General features: G+C 46.2%; 1 protein-coding gene across 4 annotated transcripts in view; it reads left to right on the top strand.

The window, feature by feature from the left end:
* The window catches only part of atad2b (ATPase family AAA domain containing 2B), a 93,286-nt gene that overhangs the window by 65,917 nt on the left and 7,369 nt on the right, over positions 1-20,000 (top strand). For all 4 annotated transcript variants that reach the window (XM_031582184.2, XM_031582183.2, XM_031582186.2 and 1 more), the window contains exons 25-27: positions 5,311-5,931; positions 6,282-6,472; positions 18,403-18,531. In XM_031582184.2, coding sequence (XP_031438044.1) covers positions 5,311-5,931; positions 6,282-6,472; positions 18,403-18,531 — 941 coding nt within the window. The remainder of the gene's footprint in view (positions 1-5,310; positions 5,932-6,281; positions 6,473-18,402; positions 18,532-20,000) is intronic.

Below are 20,000 nucleotides of genomic sequence, written 5' to 3'. Positions count from 1 at the left end.
TCTGGCTCCTATGTTTTATACTACACAAACACACACGCACACACATTTTCTGTAACTCACATTTACACACTTTCTGACACTCACTCACTCAAGCACACTCAAAACGCACACACACACACACAGACACAGACACACACACACACACACACACACACACACACACACACAGTGGTGGTATTTACCTGTAAAAGTGTAGAGTCAGAGGTCAGGGTCATCATGAAGGCCTCATGCCTCATGAAATCTGTCTCCAGGCAACGACTCGACCTTTCACCCCTAGCGAGAGAATTCCTACTGAACACCGCAGCCCGATCAATGTTTCATTATCGCAGCAATATTGAGGTTCGCCCAAGTCAATTACGAGAGAGACTGTGTGTGTGAGTCTGTGTGTTGGTGTGTGCATGTGTGTGTTTGCGTGTCTGTATATGAGTGTGTGTGTGTCAGTGTATGAGTGTGCGCGTGTCTATGTATGAGTGTTCCTGTATGTGTGTGTGTGGGTTGGTGTTTGTGTTTGTGTGTATCTGTGTGTGAGTGTGTGCATGTTTAGTTTTATGTACTTATGTGTGTTTGCTGGTGACAGATGAAAACGTTTATTTTTATTTAAATATATGTATTGAGCTGTAATGTGTGTGTGTGTGTTTCTCTGTGTGTGTGTGTGTGTGTGTGTGTGTGTGTGTGTGTTTATTGGCAACAGGAGGGTCTACTCAGTACAGCCTGCAGACAATTGCATAGCAAGATAGTGATTAGATTCGTATCTCCATTTGCACGCTGCTTCTCTGTTTGTGTGCCTGTCTGTGTTTTTACATATGTGTGTGTGTGTGTGTGTGTCAGCGTCACTCTCTCCCTGTCTTGGACACAGTGTGTATGTGTGTTCGATCACGGTCTTAGCATCTCTTTCCTACTGTAGAGCTCACATACCCACAGACTGAGGTTATTTGGATGTGTGTGTGTGTGTTTGAGAGAGAGTACTGTTTTGTGTGTGTGTGTGTGTGTGTGTGTGTGTGTGTGTGTGTGTGTGTGTGTGTGTCTGTGTGTGTGATAGACTGTCTCTCTGAGTGGGCTTGAAGAATAGGAGCGACGTGCTTGTCAGTACTTCTGGTGCCTGGATGAAATATTCATGAGAAGACCGTTTTAAATCTCCCAGAGTGCCGTGCAGCAGGGCACACAGTCTCCGGCCCTCAGTTCTTCCATCAATCCTCCAATTAGCTCCCAGAGCACCCAGCCAATCAGAGCTGATATCAACCTACCAGGGCTCCCAGATTAACACACTAACCAGCTCCCAGATTAACACACTAACCAGCTCTGATACCAACTCCCATATCAGAACTGAGATCACAGCATCAACCCACCAATCAATAATGTGATCCACCCAACCCACCAATCGATAATGTGAACCATCCATCAGCAGTCAGCATTTAAATATGAGTTTAATCCACCAATCAACTCTGGAATCTGAGATCAACCCACCAATCAGATTTAAGATTAACCCAGCATGAAGGTCTCGATGAAGCAACCAATCCGGTCCGTCAGTCAGATGACCATTGCCTGAGTTTCAATGCTGTGTGTCTGCAATTGGCCAGAGCAGGCGTCTCACTGTCTGCATGCACCCGGTCAGCCATAGGGTTGGCACTGTGTGGCTCTGGACTCACTTTCATCCTCAAACTACTCTCTCTCTTTAATTGTAGCCAAGGTGTAACAAATGAGGTTTCGCCTGTTTGTTTGGCGTCACTATGGGATGTGTATAGCGCTGTTGCCGTGGCGTTTAATTACAGAATGCTTTTCAGAAGCCGCCATTATTTTGGTGGTTTTTTTTTTTTTTAAGTAAATGATGAATAGGTAATTTTCAAAGACAAAGCCAGTGTTGTTGAAGTTGAAAGTCCTTTTTTTAATTAACATGTAGTGAAAATAGGCATGCACACACACACACACACACACTCCCATAATGCTGTTCAGGATCCCCAGCTCAGCTCATTACCATAGCACCCGTCGCTAAGACTAATTGCCGTGTTTAGGGAGGTGACATTTATAAATGAAAGCTCCACGCAGACGACCAAACCAAGTGTATGATTAAACGGCACACACACACCCACAAAGACACACACACACTGTGTGTACAGTACAGTGCAAGTACTCAAACTGAGCCTGTGTCCAAGGGCCAGCACTTATAAATTCATCACGCACTTGGGCCCCACGCTAGATGAACATCTCACTGCGTGTGCAAATATTGTGTCACGCCCATAAACACACATGGATACAAACCCTTGCATTAACACACACATACAGACACGCATACACACACAGACACTCACTGAAATGTCTGCCCCTTGCTTATAAACATGTCAGTTGCACTCTGCCGCTCTCTCTCAGTTGCACCCACATACGCTCTTATTTATTTGAGTGGTGTTTCTCTTCTCTCGCTCTCTTTCTTAGTCTCTCATTCACACACACACACACACACACACACACACACACACACACACACACACACACACACACACACACACACACACACTCTCTCTCTCTTCCTGTCTCTCTGTCTTTCACTCAAGTGAGTTGTCTGACTTGATCTTCCAGGCTACAGCTTAACCAGATTTTTCACTTTCATTTTTCTCTCTCTCAGTGATGCATGAAGGGCTGTGTGTGTGTGTGTGTGTGTGTGTGTGTGTGTGTGTGTGTGTGTGTGTGTGTGTGTGTGTGTTCTTTCATTGTGTGCTTTTTTTTTTTTTAAATGTTGTTCAGTGGCTTTGTGAGTTATCTTACTGCCCTCCACATGCCCCTTCAAAGACGCACACACACTCACACACATACAGATGCATACACACACACACACACACACACACACACACTCCTACCATCTCCCATCCATCCAGAAAATAGATGCTGAGGCACAGAGGCCCAGTCTACACACTCACACACACACTCACACACTCACACACACATACTCACACACATCTGAAACACACATAAACACAGAATTATAAAATAGACCCACACATACAAAATCAAATACAAACACACACACATTTGAAATAATCAAAAAAAAATCCTGTGAAATGTACATTATGCCTAAAGGATTTGTTGCCTCATTTGTAAGTGTGTGTGTTTTTATTTCCCTGTGTTGCATTTCCCTCCCCATCTCGATCGTTCAGACAGTGTGAGTGTGTGAGTATGAGTGTGTGTGGCGCGTCTCACATGCGTGTGTGTGAGTGAGTGTGTGTGGCTCGTCTCACCTGCGTGTCTGTGAGTATGAGTGTGTGTGTGTGTGATGTAAAAATAAAGGCACAATAAAGGCCGTCGATCCGCAGTGGGAAAGGACCTTTGCCTTCTCACTACACGCAGAAGCATAGTGTTGCTCTGATTTCATATGCACTTTCGTGTGTGTGTGTTGTGTGTGTGTGTGTGTGTGTGTGTGTGTGTGTGTGTGTGTGTGTGTGTGTGTGTGTGTGTGAGAGAGATTTCATCTGCACTTTATTGTGTGTTTGTGTGTGTTTGTGTGTTTGTCTGCACTGCTGTTCACCTTCATGTATAATGGATGTGGTCAGGCGTTTTGGGTTCTGAAAACTTCACCAATAGTGACACTGTTTGTGTGTTTTGCATGTGTGTGTGAGTGTTTTTTTGTGTATGTTTGTTTATTTGTGTGTGTGTATTTATTTATTTATTTATTTATTTATTTGTGTGCGTGTGTGTGTGCTGGGAAGAAGAGCTGGCAAGAAGGGTTTTAGCATCAGGGCTGGAGCTGGATCTAGCAGAGGAAGTTTTAAAGGGTTGGGGGGTTGTGTGTGTGTGTGTGTGGGGAGACGCTGCTGCCTGAGATCTGGGCTTCTGTAGCTCTGGCACCTACAGAGGCTGTGTCTGAGAGCTGCAAACCCCACAACTGGGTTTTCATTTCATTTCATATCATTTATTTACTCTGAACTTTTAGTGAGTGTATGTTGTGAGGGTACGCGGCGAGTGAATTCTACCCCTTTTCTTGTTGTGACTTGTACAAAAGATCATGTCTCAACATCACATACACACGCACACACACACACTCTCTCTTTCTCTCTCTCTCAGCCTCACTGACACACATACACACAAAATACGTCCTCACACACACACACACACACACACACACACACACACACACACACACACACACACACACACATACATATACACACAAACACACACACACACAGAGACAGCACTGTGATGTGTGTGTGTGTGTGTGTGTGTGTGTGTGCACGCTTGAACACAATAGCGGCCCCCTAATGGTCTCAATCATACAGCATTAGCGTCTGATGAGGTGGTGCTAGGCCTCTGTTCTGGGCCGGTGACCAGAATGGGCCAATTACAGCCCACCATGCCTTGCCTGGGGTTGCCACGGCAGCGGCTCACAGAACATCTCCCAGTTTCCACCACTCAGCCACAGTGGAGCTGAACTGGAGTGGTGGCACGCGCACACACTCTCACACACACACTCTCACATACACACGTGCACGCGCACACACACACACACGCACACACAAACATGTGCACACTCCAGTCTCCTGGTTTCCCCCTTTTCCGATTTCTACTTTTCTCTTCCTGTCTGTCTTCATCTCTGTCCTAGTTAGTGTGAGTCCTGTACATGCGTGTAGATGTGTGTATATGTACATATAAATATTTAAGGAGTGCATGACAAATCAACAGCTGTTGCTATGCCTCCCATCACACATCTCACACACACACACACACACACACACACATCACACATCACACATTAAAGGCATCACCGTGTTTTTTGCTTGTTTAAGCTGAATGCCATACATTGGCAGTGTCTGCAGTCACAGCTTTCATCATCATGCAAGAACACACACACACACACACACACACACACAAATAGATACAGGAGCACCTGGAAACTCTACGTAACTCTGCAAGTTGATCACAAGGATGGATGTCAGAATTTGTCAGCATCAATAATGATCCTTTTCATTCACTCCCTCTCCATCTCTATTCTGTCACTCTTCTTTGCTGTCTATTTCTCTCTCCCTCCCTCTCTTTATGCCATCTCCCTCTCTCTCCCTCTCTCTCTCTCAATGCCATCTCCCTCTCTCTTTATGCTATCTCCCTCCCTCTTTATGCCATCTCCCTCTCTCTCTCTCCATCCCTCTATAAATGCCATCTCCCTCTCTCTCTCTTTCTCCCTCCCTCTCTCAATGCCATCTCCCTCTCTCTCTTTCTCTCTCTCTCTCTGAATGCCATCTCCTTCTCTCTCTCTCTCACTTTCCATCCCTCTCTCTCACTCTCCATCTCTCTTTCTCACTCTCTCTATCTCTCTCTGTCTCCCAGATAACCAGTTGAAGCGTAAGTCTCCGCGGCGATCATCGTGGAGGCACGGCATCATCAGGAAGAAGAAGATCTACCTGAAGAAGGAGACGGGGGAGGAGCTAGACGACGAAGAGGAGGAGCATGACGGGTGGGTGGAGTCTGAGGACGCAGGTTTAGGCAAGGACGGGGAGGAGGAGTCCCTGTGTGAGCTGGAGCATCCCACTTCTGCAGCCAATGACTCCGCCCAGCACAATGGCCACACCCTCTCCGTGGAGGAGGAGAGTTCCAGTGAAGCCTTGGCTCTGACGGATGGCCATGACTCCGCCCACATCACCGCCCCTGACCCCGCCCATGAGCCTGAGGAGTGTGTGAACGGGGATGAGTCCTTATCCAGCCTGGACAGTCAGACTGCCATGGTGGACAAAGACACGTGTGCAGGTGCCGCACCATCTGAAGCAGGGCATTCTGGGAACACTGGGGCAGGTGAGACCACCTCCAGGGTGGAGGAGGGTGGAGCTCGGGGAGAAGGGGCCGTCCAGGAGGAGGCGGAGACTGAGTCGCCGTCCGTCCCGTCAGACAGTGAGAAGGCCAAGGAGGCCGGCCTAGGGGCGGAGTCCAGTGAGGGTGACAACGAGAGAGAAGGTAATGATGTCACACTGGTCACAAGTCACACAGGTGACACATCGTATGCACCTCAGAGCTTAGAGGCGTCACGCTGGTCACACATACTGAGAGAGCCAAAAGATGTCGAGCTCATCATGTCACATACACCTTGAAGCTCTGACAAGATATCATGTCCTCACACGCCAGTGGTGCCTCAAACCTGCCGAAGTGATTTTCACATTTACACGAGTACATACTTAAGTTAAGATGAGTACTTACTTACAAAAGTTGGTCGGCACCCTGAAGGGAATCGACCCAGGGTTTAAGTGGAGACATCAGTGAGCTCATTAACTGTTTGTCTTTCAACATCCCACATCTCATCTTTTTAGGCAGGTGTAGAACCCGGAAGTGCCGAAAGAGCCAATCAGAAGAGCCCGGCAGCCAGAAGAGCCAATCAGAACAGCCAAGCAGTCAAAAGAGCCAATCAGAAGAGCTGATCAGCGCTTTAGCTGATAGGCCAGAGGATCTCCCTCAGGCCCCTCCCACGCCTGTTGTTGTGGTCGATCACCAGCGACTTACGGTAAGAGCAGGCCTCACAGGAATCAGGCTCACTGAAAGAGATGCTGTTTGTGGTGTGTGTATGGCAAAGTGTGTGTGTGTGTGTGTGTGTGTGTGTGTGTGTGTTCGGGTTCTATCATCTATCTGTACTCTGTAAAGCAAGAGCCCTCGTGTTCCTGTTTGTTGTAGAAGTTTTGCTAGAGCAAGGTACTAACGACATCACAGTCATGGGTTTGATAACAAGTCAGCACTTACACTGATTGAACCCACACACCACACACTTGGTTTGATACTCAGTGAGAATTTACACTGATTGAACACACACACACACACACACACACACACACACTGTCTGCGCTGAGGAGCTGTAGAGGTGAACAGCACACCCAGCACCACCTCAACAGCACTCTTTCTCTCTTTCTCTGTCTCACTTCCCATCTCTTCCAATCATCTTTCCCATTTGCCTACCTCCCTCTCTCTACTTTTATTTTCTCTCTCCATATCTCCTCTCTCTCCTTTCCTCAGTCTCCACTTCTCCCTCTCTCCTTCTTTCAGTCTATTCCTCTCTCTCTCCTTTCTCTGTCTCTCTCCATGTCCCCGCTGTCTTCTTTGCTATCAAGTGAGACGCAGCAGGCGTGACTGAAGCTTGATGTGGCACACTGTGACATGTCCATCTGCAGAGAGAGAGAGAGAGAGAGAGAGAGAGAGAGAGAGAGAGAGAGAGAGAGAGAGAGAGAGAGAGAGAGAGAGAGAGAGAGAGAGAGAGAGAGAGAGAGAGAGAGAGAGAGAGAGAGAGAGAGAGAGAGAGAGAGAGAGAGAGAGAGAGAGAGAGAGAGAGAGAATTGTGTGTGTGAGAGAGAGAGAGGGGGAGAGGAGTGTTAGAGGGAGCGAGAGAGGGAGGGATGTAATGGAGGGATAGAGAGTGAAGGATAGAGTATGTGGAGGAGATTGTGTGAGGGAGAGAAAGAGAAGAGAAGTATGTATGTATGGGAGAGAGAGAGTGTGTGTGTGTGTGTGTGTGTGTGTGTGTGTGTGTGTGTGTGTGTGTGAGAGAGAGAGAGAGTTTGTGTGTGTGAGTGAGAGAGTTTGTGTGTGTGAGCGAGAGGGAGTAAGAGAGAGCGAGAGAGAGTGTATGTGTGTGAGCGAGAGGGAGAGAGCCCTCCACCTTTTGAACACAGTGTGTGTCCATCCCGCTGTGTGCTCCCCTCTCTAACACCCCGGTGCAAATTAGAGCCGCTCCCTCGGGTGACACTCTCTGGTGGACAGCAGAGGAAGAAAAGAGAAGGGGGGAAGAAAGGAGAAAGGAGAAAAGATGAAAATATTCCTTTAGTGCAACGACGTCGTCCTGCAGTGCAGCCAGTCACAACATCTGCCACCTAGACCTCATTCCCTAACCCCCTACTGTCGTGTGTGTGTGTGTGTGTGTGTGTGTGTGTGTGTGTGTGTGTGTGTGTGTGTGTGTGTACCATGTTATCAGAGCCAGTTTATGTGCAAGTGTGTGTATATTCCCATTAGCTGCTCAGTATGCATTCCTGATCCTCCTCTAATGTTATTGCATCCTCAGCTATTTTTTGTGGTGTGTGTGTGAATAATTGCTTCAGAGTGGTTGGGGCGAGGGGTGTGTGTGAGTACATTTTGGTGTATGTGTCCACACATAACCTCCCACCATGTCATCCCGAAGCTTGTATGTGTGTATGTGTGTCTACCCCCATCACCCATGGGCCAGAAACACCCCTCACCCCTCTCCTGGCCTGCCTCACCTCACCCATCCGTGTGATCTGTGTGGTGGAGTTGGCACTGCCAGTCTCTGGCCAAGTGCAGAAGACACTCCGCGCTCGACTGCTGGTAGTGGTGGTGGAGAGAGAAGAGAAAAGAAAGAAGAGAGCAAGAAGAGAGAATGTAGAAAGAGAGAGAGAAGTGGAATGAATGAAAGAAAGAAAGATGGAAAGAAGGAGAGCGAAGAGATGTATGTGAGAAGCAGACTTCAGAGTGGTTGGGGGGAGGGGTGTGTGTGTGTGTGTGTGTGTGTGTGTGTGTGTGTGTGTGTGTGTGTGTGTGTGTGAGAATAATTGCTTTTTCATCCTTGGCTTCTGGAACAAATTTAATTTCTGGTGGGGTTAAGAGTTTGCTGTCGTTAAGTAGACTACACCACAACACACACACACACACACACACACACACAGATAGTGGCTGACAGTGGAGTTTAGTCACTCTCGATCCAGAGCCACGTTAGGTCCATTCTGGGTCTGTTACTGAATGACCTGCCTCGGTACACTCTAGAGGGCTTGGCTGGGCCAATTGGCACATTTGCTGGGGGGGCTTCCTAATGTTACAATAAGTAACAACAGAAAATACCTATTTTGAGTGGAATAGATCTGACAGACTACAAAACAAAAGTCAAACAGCAGACACTAATCTCATCCTACAAAATAGGAGTGCAAAAAACAGAAGGAATGTTAAATTACATTTAGAAATTTACAGACCATTTCCAATTAAACAAGATAAGTAGGTATGTTATTGCTCTGAGTTGAAACATCAGCAACACCTGCAAGGGGAGACGCTTCATTAGCAAGTGCAATATACTATAATTTGATTTCAATAACCAAGAACAGCGAGTTCAAGTCAAGTTCAACAAGTCAACTAGACTCACCTCCTTTCTTTACTCCTGGCAAACATTGTGATTTTTTTAGAGCCAAAGTTTCAAATAAAGAGGGTCTCCCCAAACACGATTCAGTTTGTAAAGCCCATTTACTCTGTTCAAAGGCAATTCAATATTGACAACAATAACAAATGAGCGTTTTTCAAGGGAAAAACCTGTTCCCTTGCCTTGCTAGCTGACGCTAGCTAACTCATTCACAAGCAACTGCTTAAACTGCTGTTCTCTCCGCTGCTTTCTAGTTGCCCATACGGTAAAAAAAGCAAACTGTGACCAGTCCTGCCGAATAACTACAAGATCCGGTTTTCTGGTACAGAGTTAAGTCAGGTATTGGTCTACCTCTACCGTGAGGATGCAAGGATTGTGCTGACCACATTGATGTTTGCTTGAAAGCAAGGGCATCTTTATCGTTTATCGTTGTAATCTTTCTCGTTGTTTGAATTTGCGGAATAACCTGAGCCAGAGAATGTTGTGATGGTGATCAAATGGTATTTATCCTCTTTACATGAATGTGAAAGGACTGATAATTGATTAAACAGAGCAAGCTAGAGCTTCGAAATCCGGGACAAAAGGTCAGTTGACCAATAACAAAAACAGAACAGAAGTCCACTTGTGCTTCATGCCAATGACTTCATATTAAAGTTGACCAGTGTGGGGCACTGTTTGCACAGCTTACTTTGTCAGTTTGTCTATGCAGTTCACAGCAACAAGCAACACAGGCAAGTAATCAATCATTACATATAACAGACAGACACACAGTTTGAGTCCATCTATTTTTCACTTTCGTGACTTTTTATGAATCATTGCTTCATCTGTTTCCATGGACTATCTGCCCTTGATGTGTAAGAGGACCAGCCACTCTGATGTTGGCTTTCATGCATGCTTGTGTGTGTGTGTGTGTGTGTGTGTGTGTGTGTGTGTGTGTGTGTGTGTGTGTGTGTGTGTGTGTGAGTGTGAGTGTGAGTGTGAGAGAGAGAGATTGTGTGTATTTGTGTGTGTAAGCAGGCGTTCTATCTTCTCTAACTCTCTTTCTCCAGAATGAGAGGCATCACACTAGCCTAACGCTGCCACAACACTATTATAACACTAGCACAATATGCGCATGCATGCATGTGTGTGTGTGTATGCTTGTGTGTGTGTTTGTATTTGTATATGTGTGCGCATGCATGTGTGTGTCCAAGCTGCTCCCAGTAATGAGCTACCTGCCTCATCTGCACTTAGACAGTTGGGCCTACCAGACAGCAGCTACCTCTGCCACTCATCCAGCCCTCATCCAGCGCAGAATCAGACACGGGCGCCTTCCTTCCCCCTCAGCTGCTACTAGCCTGCTCCGAGGCTTCAGCTTCAGGTGTTCATAGATGACGGGCTACGCTAACCCTCATTTTTCCCCTTCTCTGCCTCAGTGGAAGAGCGTGGTAGCCAGCTTGTCAGACCCTGTGTGTGTTCTCTGACGGCCGAGACGGGAGCACAGCGTGGGGGTGTGAGGGATTTCAGCGCTACTCCTCCATCTACTAGGGCCAATGATTTTCCGTTTAAAAAAATGCATTTTCCGTTTCACATTTGGTGAATTCCGTTTTTTTTTCCCGTTTCAGCTCATTTTGTTCACCCTGAGGTAGATTGATGGCTTAAAATGAGTGAATAATATGTGCCCTTCTTAGATTGTTGTTTGCCAGCCATCAACAGAACAGAAGACTAAACATTTTTTGTTTTAAATGCGATTGGGAAGACGAGCGCGTGAATGTGACTGAATGTGGCTTTAGCGGAGATCTGTGGGTCAACCGTTGAAAAGGGGGGCCTGGCCGGAGCAGAGTTCAGCGCAGACGTGACATTTTCTCACTGGTTTTGTTCTTTAATTAATGTTTGTTCATCGTTGCAATCGTTGTTGTGTTTATTTGAAAGAAATATAGCCTTGCAGCCCAAAATACAGGGGAATTTGGGCGATTTGTATGAACAAAATGATGTTTCCGTTTCAAAGTTGCAATTCCGTTTCAAAGTGTTCATTCCGCGAATTCCGTCCGTTTTCCGTTATCGCGGAAAATCATTGGCCCTAATCTACCGTAGTGATGCGGTGTTAGCGCATGTCGAGTCCTTGAGCCTGCTTCTGTTCCCCATCATCCCAGATCTCATCTGCCTGTTAGTGCAGAAGCTTCTTGCAGCTCGCAGATCCTACCAGACCATAGATCCTACCTGACCATAGATCCTACCAGACCATAGATCCTACCTGGCCATAGATCCTACCTGGCCATAGATCCTACCTGGCCATAGATCCTACTAGACCATAGATCCTACCTGGCCATAGATCCTACTAGACCATAGATCCTACCTGGCCATAGATCCTACTAGACCATATATCCTACCTGGCCATAGATCCTACCTGGCCATAGATCCTACCTGGCCATAGATCCTACCTGGCCATAGATCCTACCATACCATAGATCCTACCAGACCATAGATCCTACCAGACCATAGATCCTACCTGGCCATATATCCTACCAGACTATAGATCCTACCAGGCCATAGATCCTACCAGACTATAGATCCTACCTGGCTTGCTGGCTATGCTGTCACAGGGTTGTCTCACTGTTATGTCTATAGTGAATGCTATCCTGGTGGAAGTTTAACTAAACAGATTGTGAACGTTTTCCACTAATTTACTAGTTATGGAACAATGTGTCATAAAGAACAGTCAAGAAAAGTTATAGTTTTGCCTGGATTATATCTACATGTAGTGATTTTATATGTTATCCTAATCAGCATGCTGTTTACGTGCTAACGTGCTCCAACACAGAGGCGGTGTGCTAACGTGCTAACACAGAGGCGGCGTTCTAACGTGCTAACGCACAGAAGCGGTATGCTAACGTGCTAAGACCGAAGCGGTATGCTAACGTGCTAAGACATAAGCGGTGTGCCAGCTCACAGAGGCAGTTGGGCCAAATGAAAGTGCTACATGTCTCAAGTTTCATTCAACACTGGCAACACAACCACAACCTCTCTTCCAAGATGACATTTTTAATGCTGTAATCACACACATGCGTGCACACACACACTCAAAAAATAAACAGAAGCAAACACACACACACACACACACACACACACCTGTACACTTTAAAAAAAGCACACACACACACACATACAGGCACCCTGGAGTCCTTACGGCACTCAGTGGGCAAATGGCTTAATCACTGTCTGGAGCTGCTCTTAGACGGTGAATGAAAAGAAGTGACTCACGGTCGGTCTTTCCACTTTTCTCTGCATCCCCTTCACTCCCTGGCGCTGCTGGAGTGCTTTTCTCTGCGCCGCGCCGCTATTTACCTGGGTCCTGAAAGCTCTGACAGGCAGTCATTTCAGACGCCCCCATCCCCCGCCACCCCGCTTGGCCCCCATAAAGCTCTAAATTGATCGACAGCTCGTCTGTGTCAGGGACTGGTGACGATACTGCCACAGAGAGGGAGTGCAGAGCCTCACGCACTCACACACTCACATACTCACACTCACACTCACACTCACAGTCACATTCTCACACACAGTCACACTGGAGAGACAACCAACCGCACTGAGCTGAACCGAGCTGAACAGACTTCAGATTCAGGGCGCAGTTTTGCCATGTAAGGCAATGGACCTGGCAGTACAAAGCCATACTCAACTGATCTGATCTGATCTGATCTGAACTGAACTAAATAGACTTTACATTCCAGTGTTTCCCCTACCGTTATATTAGGGGGGCGCCCCGCCCCCCCAACGGCACCCCCCGCCCCCCCTGGAAGGTCAAGTTAATTTTGTTCAATTTTATTTTCTATAAAGCGCCAGATCACAACGGAAGTAATTTAAGGTTACCTTTCCTATAGAACAGGTCTATAGCTTGTTCTTTTATTAAACAAAATAAATAGCCTTATGTTATTTATCTTATTTACACGACGGCATGTAATTTCTGTCTCTACATGGTCGCGCGTTTACAATTCTCTGCTCTCTGTATCGCGCATGGCAGAGTTCCGCCGCGATGCGCACAAACACACACACACAGACACGTGCGCGCACACACAGGTGAGCACGCTCCCACCAGCTGACAGAATTGGGCTTAAGAATCAGTGCACAGCTACGGACACTTTTAAGCTTTAAAAAAATAATATCCAGGCGTTCATGAATCCGGCAGAGATCTTTTCCTAGGTAGGGTCGACAATGAGGCCCAATGAGAATGGCTACAACAGACGTGGAAACAGAACGTACGTACAGAATGTCCGCACCGGAAATTTAGAAATAGATCTGGCTTCCATTTTTTATCATTTTCCGCGAGTTGTGCGTGGCCCTTTTTACATAGAGTCTGCTAATAAATCTATGAAATGTAACGAAAATGATTTATTTTGCTGTGAATAATGAAGGAAGCAATAAATCCGATTATTTGCCAAACCCTCAAGAGCTGTTGCCATGGAGATTTAACGTTACTTTCTGTTTGAAGACAAGGTAGCAGCTAGTGTTGAAGAATGGATGACTTGAAATTGGACGACTTTAAATTAATATATGAAATTGAACATCAACACCTATACGGATAAAATAAATAAACAAGGATAGCAAAACAGATTGATAAGCAATGAGAACGGCAGAAACACAGACAGGACGTCAGATGACGAGACAGATCATAGTGACACAGGCTGGGTTTTTTTTCCGTCATATGAAGGCTGAGACATTCATAACATTTTATTCAGTCGTATTGGTCCTTTTATAATGCCAACATGTGCACTTCGTTGTGGATAAGTAAAGCCTATTTTGCTACATTTTTGTAGTCCTGGTAATCTTTTGTTTGGCATATTGGTGAGGTTATTAAGAGGACCATTTCTCAATTGTTTTGTTCTTGATGAATTAATGTTTGTTTATTAATCAATTATTTTTCAACAAATAACTCAATTATAATTACAAAGAGGACAATTCACAACTTTTTATCGCAACTTTCACTTGTTTCGCCAATTTCATTGTAACAAAAACCTAAAAATAAAAACTTTCATCGCAACTCTTCCAGAAGCCCAGAAAGATACACCACTGCAGCGACAAAAGCTGCACACTTTGTGGATAATTGTCATAAAAAGACATGTTCCGATGTTTAGTTGTTATATTGACTGCTGTCATTAAAAGAAACACATGAACACCATGATTCCTTTAAGCGTTTGTGTCGGTGGCCACGCCACGCCGCGCACCGTGCCGCAGAAAGCTGTAAACCTAGGGGAAACACTGCATTCAGAGCTCAGTTTTGCCATGTAAAGGAATTGATTTAACAGTACAAAGCCCCCCCCAAAGACTGCTTAGCTGGGGGTGAGCCCACCTGAACCCTTACAAGACACGTTTATGTGTGTGTGTGTGTGTGTGTGTGTGTGTGTGTGTGGGGGGGGGGGGGGTTGAAAATGTGCCGACACCGACTGCCGACTGTTTGGGCACTGTGAGTGGAGAACACTTTCAGAGTAATTAAAGAGTTTTCATTCTCAGGTGTGCGGGTTGGCTGCTCTCTCTGTCTGGCTGGATGATGGCAGGTTTAGAAGATGATATTAGTCCTGAATACTTCAGGAAGCTCATTTAGAGCATGCAGACCACTTCACACACTCCTCTCTTTTCTGTCTCCATCCATCCTGCCCCAGCTATCCCTCTCTCTCTCTCCTTCTCTCTCTCTCTCCTTCCCTATGTCTCCCTCTCTCTCTCTCTCATTCCCTCTCTCTCCTTCCCTCTCTCTCCCTCTCGTTCCCTCTGTCTCTCTCTCTCTCTCTCTCCTTTCCTGTCTCTCTCTCTCTCCTTCCCTGTCTCTCTCTCTGTCTCCCTCTCCTCTCTCTGTCTTTCTCTCTTCTTACCTTCTCTCTTCTTACCTTCCGATCTCTCTATCTCCTTCCCTTCCTCTCTCTCTCTCTCATTCAGTCTTTCCCCTGCTCTGCTGCTATAGTCAGATCAAATTTCAGGAGGTTTAGAGGGTTATTTTTGTGGATATTCTTTCACGCCACACACACACACACACACCCCTCTCCTCAACTCACTGTCCTTTCTCTCTCTCCTTCCCTCTCTCCCGGCCCGGTAGCTACAGTGTGTGTCAGAAGGGCTCGGGGCTGTGCTGCTTCTCTGTAAGGGGCCGTCACACACTTGGCTTTGCTGGAGATGGATAGGAGAGATAGGGTCTCTAATCCTCAGATACACTGCCGGGGTGGGATGTCTTGTGTGATAGTACACCATCTTGACTGATCCTCAGATACACTGCTGGGGTGGGATGTCTTGTGTGATAGTACACCATCTTGATTGAGATGGCGACAAGAGTTAGCGTGTCCCCTGCGCCGAGATTCAAACAGTGATCGGAAAGCATAGACATGAGTTTACTGTTGTGGGGGAAAGTTTAGCTAAGATCTTATCACTTTCTCTGAAGTATTTACTCATCATAAAACATTACTGCCCACATCACAATCATGATGATGGGCACCCATCAGCTCAAACACAAAGAAATGCACCCCCTGCAGCAATGTAATGTACTCCAACACCCTAACATGCCTAACTCACACAGACACTGCACTTCTTTACCTGATCGCCTTGCAGTAGATTTAGTACTCCGCGCTTACTCCAAACTCTCCTACTGAAGCTCGAGTGTTGTTTCTCACTCGTAAGTTGCTTCGGATGAAAGCGTCAATGTAAACGCAACGAAACGCCGCAAGAAAACGAACAAGCGCTGAACTTTAGACTTCTGAAAAGGTGTTTTATTTATTTATTTATTTATTTATGCCGATAATGATTGGCTGCGGGTAGTCCTTCCCGTCTTCCATCCTTGACTCCGCTCACCCTTCTCATCGCTGGGCTCCGTTCATTTGCGTCACAGGGACCCCATCTATAATTCAGCAGCAGCAGCGGCTCTCACTGGAGACTGGGGCTGTGTTAATATTGAACAGGAGAGCGAGGGAGAAACTAAGAGTTTCTCTTCTTATTTTTAAAGCTTAATAGCTTCCCCTGTGATGAGCGGAGCAACACTACTGCAGGGAAAGCTGCTCCTCTCCTCCTCCCGAATCGCCATCATCTTTGACCTCTGACCTCTTATCGCCATGGTGATGGCCCTCTGGTGTGTGGTGGGTGTTAGCGTTAGCTTGTGATCCTAGTGAGGCGTCTGAGGGCTGAGCTCTCTCTCTCTCTCTCTCTCTCTCTCTCTCTCTCTCTCTCTCTCTCTCTCTCTCTCTCTCTCTCTCTCTCTCTCCTCTCTCTCTCTCTCTCTCTGCTTCTGTTTCTGTTTCTTTGTCAACAACATGTTTGTTTGTTTTTTGCGCGAGAAAACAGACCATAATGTCCTGTCATTAGTAGCCAGGTGTGAAGAGAGACGTTTCCCATGGCGATCAGCAGTGATCAAAACAAAGTGTGCTTCTTTTCATCTACTGTGCTTAGTTCTCTCAGCGTGCGTGTGTCTGTGCGTGCGTGCGTGCGTGCGTGCGTGTGTGTGTGTGTGTGTGTGTGCGTGCGTGTTTGTGTCTGTGCGTGCGTGTGTGCTTGTTACCTGTCCCAACAGATTGAGGAGCTTAGATGTACAGCCGAATCTACACACACACACACCCACACAAACACACTCAGATTATACCCTCCCATAATATGTGCCATGTGTAGCCGTGGGTGATGAGCAGTGATATATGAAGAGGTGCAGGAGTGAGTTCCCGTCGAGTAATTTGATTGGTAGTGAAGGGTTCCTTTAGTGAGCAGGCACAGCACTAAATGTCTGCCGTCACGTAAAGTGTTGCAAGGCAACACGTGATGAAATGTAATGAATTTCTATTTTTGTTGATTGTGTTTTTTTGGTAGGTGACTGGTGTGTGTGTGTGTGTGTGTGTGTGGTGTGTGTGTGTGTGTGTGTGTGTGTCCACTGCAGAGGAGAGGATAAATATCTAGTGTCTGCTGTGTCAGATGAACCATGTCGACAGCTTTTATGATCACAAGGGTGAAAGGGTGTGTGTGTGTGTGACAGTCTGAGTGCAGAGTCAGATATTGTAACGGGCCATCACTTGCATGTGTGTGTGGTGTGGCACACAAGTGATGGCCCGTTACAATACACACACACACACACACACACACCATGTACACAACATGTGCACAAGAGAAATAAACCCAGTCTGTCTGCTATCAGTAGTGTGAGCATGTTGAGTGTTGGGGATCAGGAGCGTCCCTCCCTTACAATCATGGGATTAGGATGACTTCAGCTCCCCTGATGTACCCGGGCCCTTTCCTTGTGTGTGTGTGTGTGTGTGTGTGTGTGTGTGTGTGTGTGTGTGTGTGTGTGTGTGTGTGTGTGAGAGAGAGAGACTTACAGCCCTGTCAGAGCCACTTGGAAACACATCTCCTATTTCTGCCCTTATTTCATCACTTTTTCCTTGTGCTTAGACAGACATGTGTTTGTATGTATGTGTGGGTCATGCATGGATGTCGTCGTCATGCATATGGGTGTGTGTGTTTGTGTGTGTATGCTGAAGGTCGGAAAAGGGGCACTGCGGTATCTGAGACCTGAGTTAATTAGTGCAGTGTCTAACACACACACACACGTGTCATTGGTAGTGGCATATGCAGGTAATTAAGGCTCCCTGTAAGGAGGCTGTCACCATGATGCTGATTGGTCCTGACATGAGGTCTGACCCTTGTACACTGAGCAGCCTGAGGAGCCGTGTGTGTGCGTGGGAAAGTAAAGTGGTTATGTGTGTCTGTGCATGCAATTCATGTGCAATTTTGTGTGTGTGTGTGTGAGAGAGCGAGGGCTTATTCTGTGTGTCTGTTTGTGTGTGTGAGCGAGAGAGAGAGAGAGGGCCGACTCTGTGTGTAGGCAGCAGGCTGAACAGTCTTCTCTGTCAGTAGTTTGGCTGAATGTGACATTGAGTCAACGTGTGCATGTGCGCGTGTGTGTGTGTGTGGAAACTTAACATGACTTTCCAAACCTGACGGGACACAACTGCTGCATTGAATCCAAACCTGATCGAAAGCAGCAGTGTGCATGATACATGGTTTCAGAGAAATGTTTCTGGAGGCCACTAGTTCTGCCATTGGGGCCCAGACTCCCTGCTGCTTCTTCAACTGGGTCCCTCACCCTCAGATTGAACCCTGGTCACCTGACCTGTGATTCAGAAAATATTGTTGTGTGATCGTAGTCTTGTTTGTTTTCTTTTTTTCATTGATGTGTGTGTGTGAGAGTGTGAGAGAGAGAGAGAGAGAGGGAGAGAGAGAGATTGTTTTGAGGCATCTGGCCAGTAACTTAAAGTTTGTGTATGCTCCACTGATTTCTACAATCTAACTATTGTGTTTGTGTGTGTGTGTGTCAGGCCCTGGTGGATGAGGTGGTTGTGAAGACTGCCGGGTTCAGTGTCGACGAACTGGAGAGGCTTTACTCTCAACTCAGCCAGGCCATCTACCTTCACCGCAGGGATTACGACAAGACACCGCTCATAGAGGTAAAATACACACACACACTCTCACACGTCCCCTGGCCATGTCTTCATCATTCAGGACAGACCAGGTTCATTTGGTGTACATCTGGATCACAGCATGATGACACACACATACACACACACACAAAACACCCTGGTGTACTGACATTGGAGCGCCACCCCTAGTCTGAGTGTGTGTGAAGGAGAGTGAGAGAGACGAAGGAGAGTGCGTGTGTGTGTGTGTGTGTGTGTGTGTGTGAAGGAGAGTGAGAGAGACGAAGGAGAGTGTGTCTCTAGAGAGCTGTTAAAACACACACCTCCCATGCACAACACTTAGCCCCATTGGGTAAAAATGTGTGAGTAACCCACTGACTATGTCTGTGTGTGTGTGTGTGTGTGTGTGTGTGTGTGTGTGTGTGTGTGTGTGTGAGCAGATGCGTGTGCCGTTGTGTTTGATCTGAGGTAGAATTCTTCCCTGCAGGTCTTCTCTCCTGACCTGAGCATGAATGAATCCTCAGTAAACAGATACCTGATTTTAAACAAGGCCTACTGCGTGTGAATGCGTTTGTGTGTGTGTGCGTGCGTGTGTGTGTGCGTGCTTTCGTGTGTGTGTGTGTGTGTGTGTGTGTATGTGTGTGTGTGTGTTTGTCTGTGTGTGTGTGAGTGCGTGCGGGTGTGTGTGTGTTTGTGTGTGTGTGTGTGTGTGTGTGTTTGTCTGCGTGTGTGTGTGTTAGGGGTGTCACGATACCAAAAATTCAGTAGTCGGTACCAATACCAGTAAAATAACACGATTCTCGATGCCAATTTCGATACCACGGTAAAAAAAAAGAAAAGGATTTTCCATGATTCCATGTACTTGAACTTGAAACATGAACTTCTTTACTAAAATATTTGATAGCAAAATGTCATAAGACATACAAAACATGTGCAATAGAGCATATCACAACATAATAAAGTGCAATGTATGGTCATAGTGCAACAACTAGTGTCCCCAGACACATTCCAGACTTCCAGGCATCTTTTCAAAAGGTACTGTGCAAAAAAAACAACAGAACAAAACAGTGGATATAACAGTGCAGCCATTCAGCTAACAAGATGAACATGAGTTTGGGCAAAATTGCATAATTTTTCACAGTATTTCACACCCCTAAAGACTAAAGCTTCTTAAAGGACGTATTAAATACAAAATAAATCAATGTTCAGTGTGGTCGCGACGAAATTCCAGCTGTCATTCGCAAGTCGTCTTTTAGGCTACATTGAGTCAATGGCATCGAAAACAATAAATTAATTGGGTAATTGTGTTTTTTCAAACCAATTGCATATTCAGTTGTAACTATATTAAACTAGGACATTCAGTGAATTTCGCTAGTTTTGAAATGATACTTGCAAGATACATGCTCTCTTTCTCTCTCTCTCTCTCCTTCTAACCAAGGTAGGCTATAGGCTAACGTTAAAACTACAGCATAGCTAACCTAAACTACGTACATAACATA

This window comes from Clupea harengus, chromosome 15 (genome assembly GCF_900700415.2).
Source record: "Clupea harengus chromosome 15, Ch_v2.0.2, whole genome shotgun sequence".
In the NCBI taxonomy this organism is placed as follows: domain Eukaryota; kingdom Metazoa; phylum Chordata; class Actinopteri; order Clupeiformes; family Clupeidae; genus Clupea; species Clupea harengus.
This window is presented reverse-complemented; position numbering and strand designations above follow the sequence as displayed.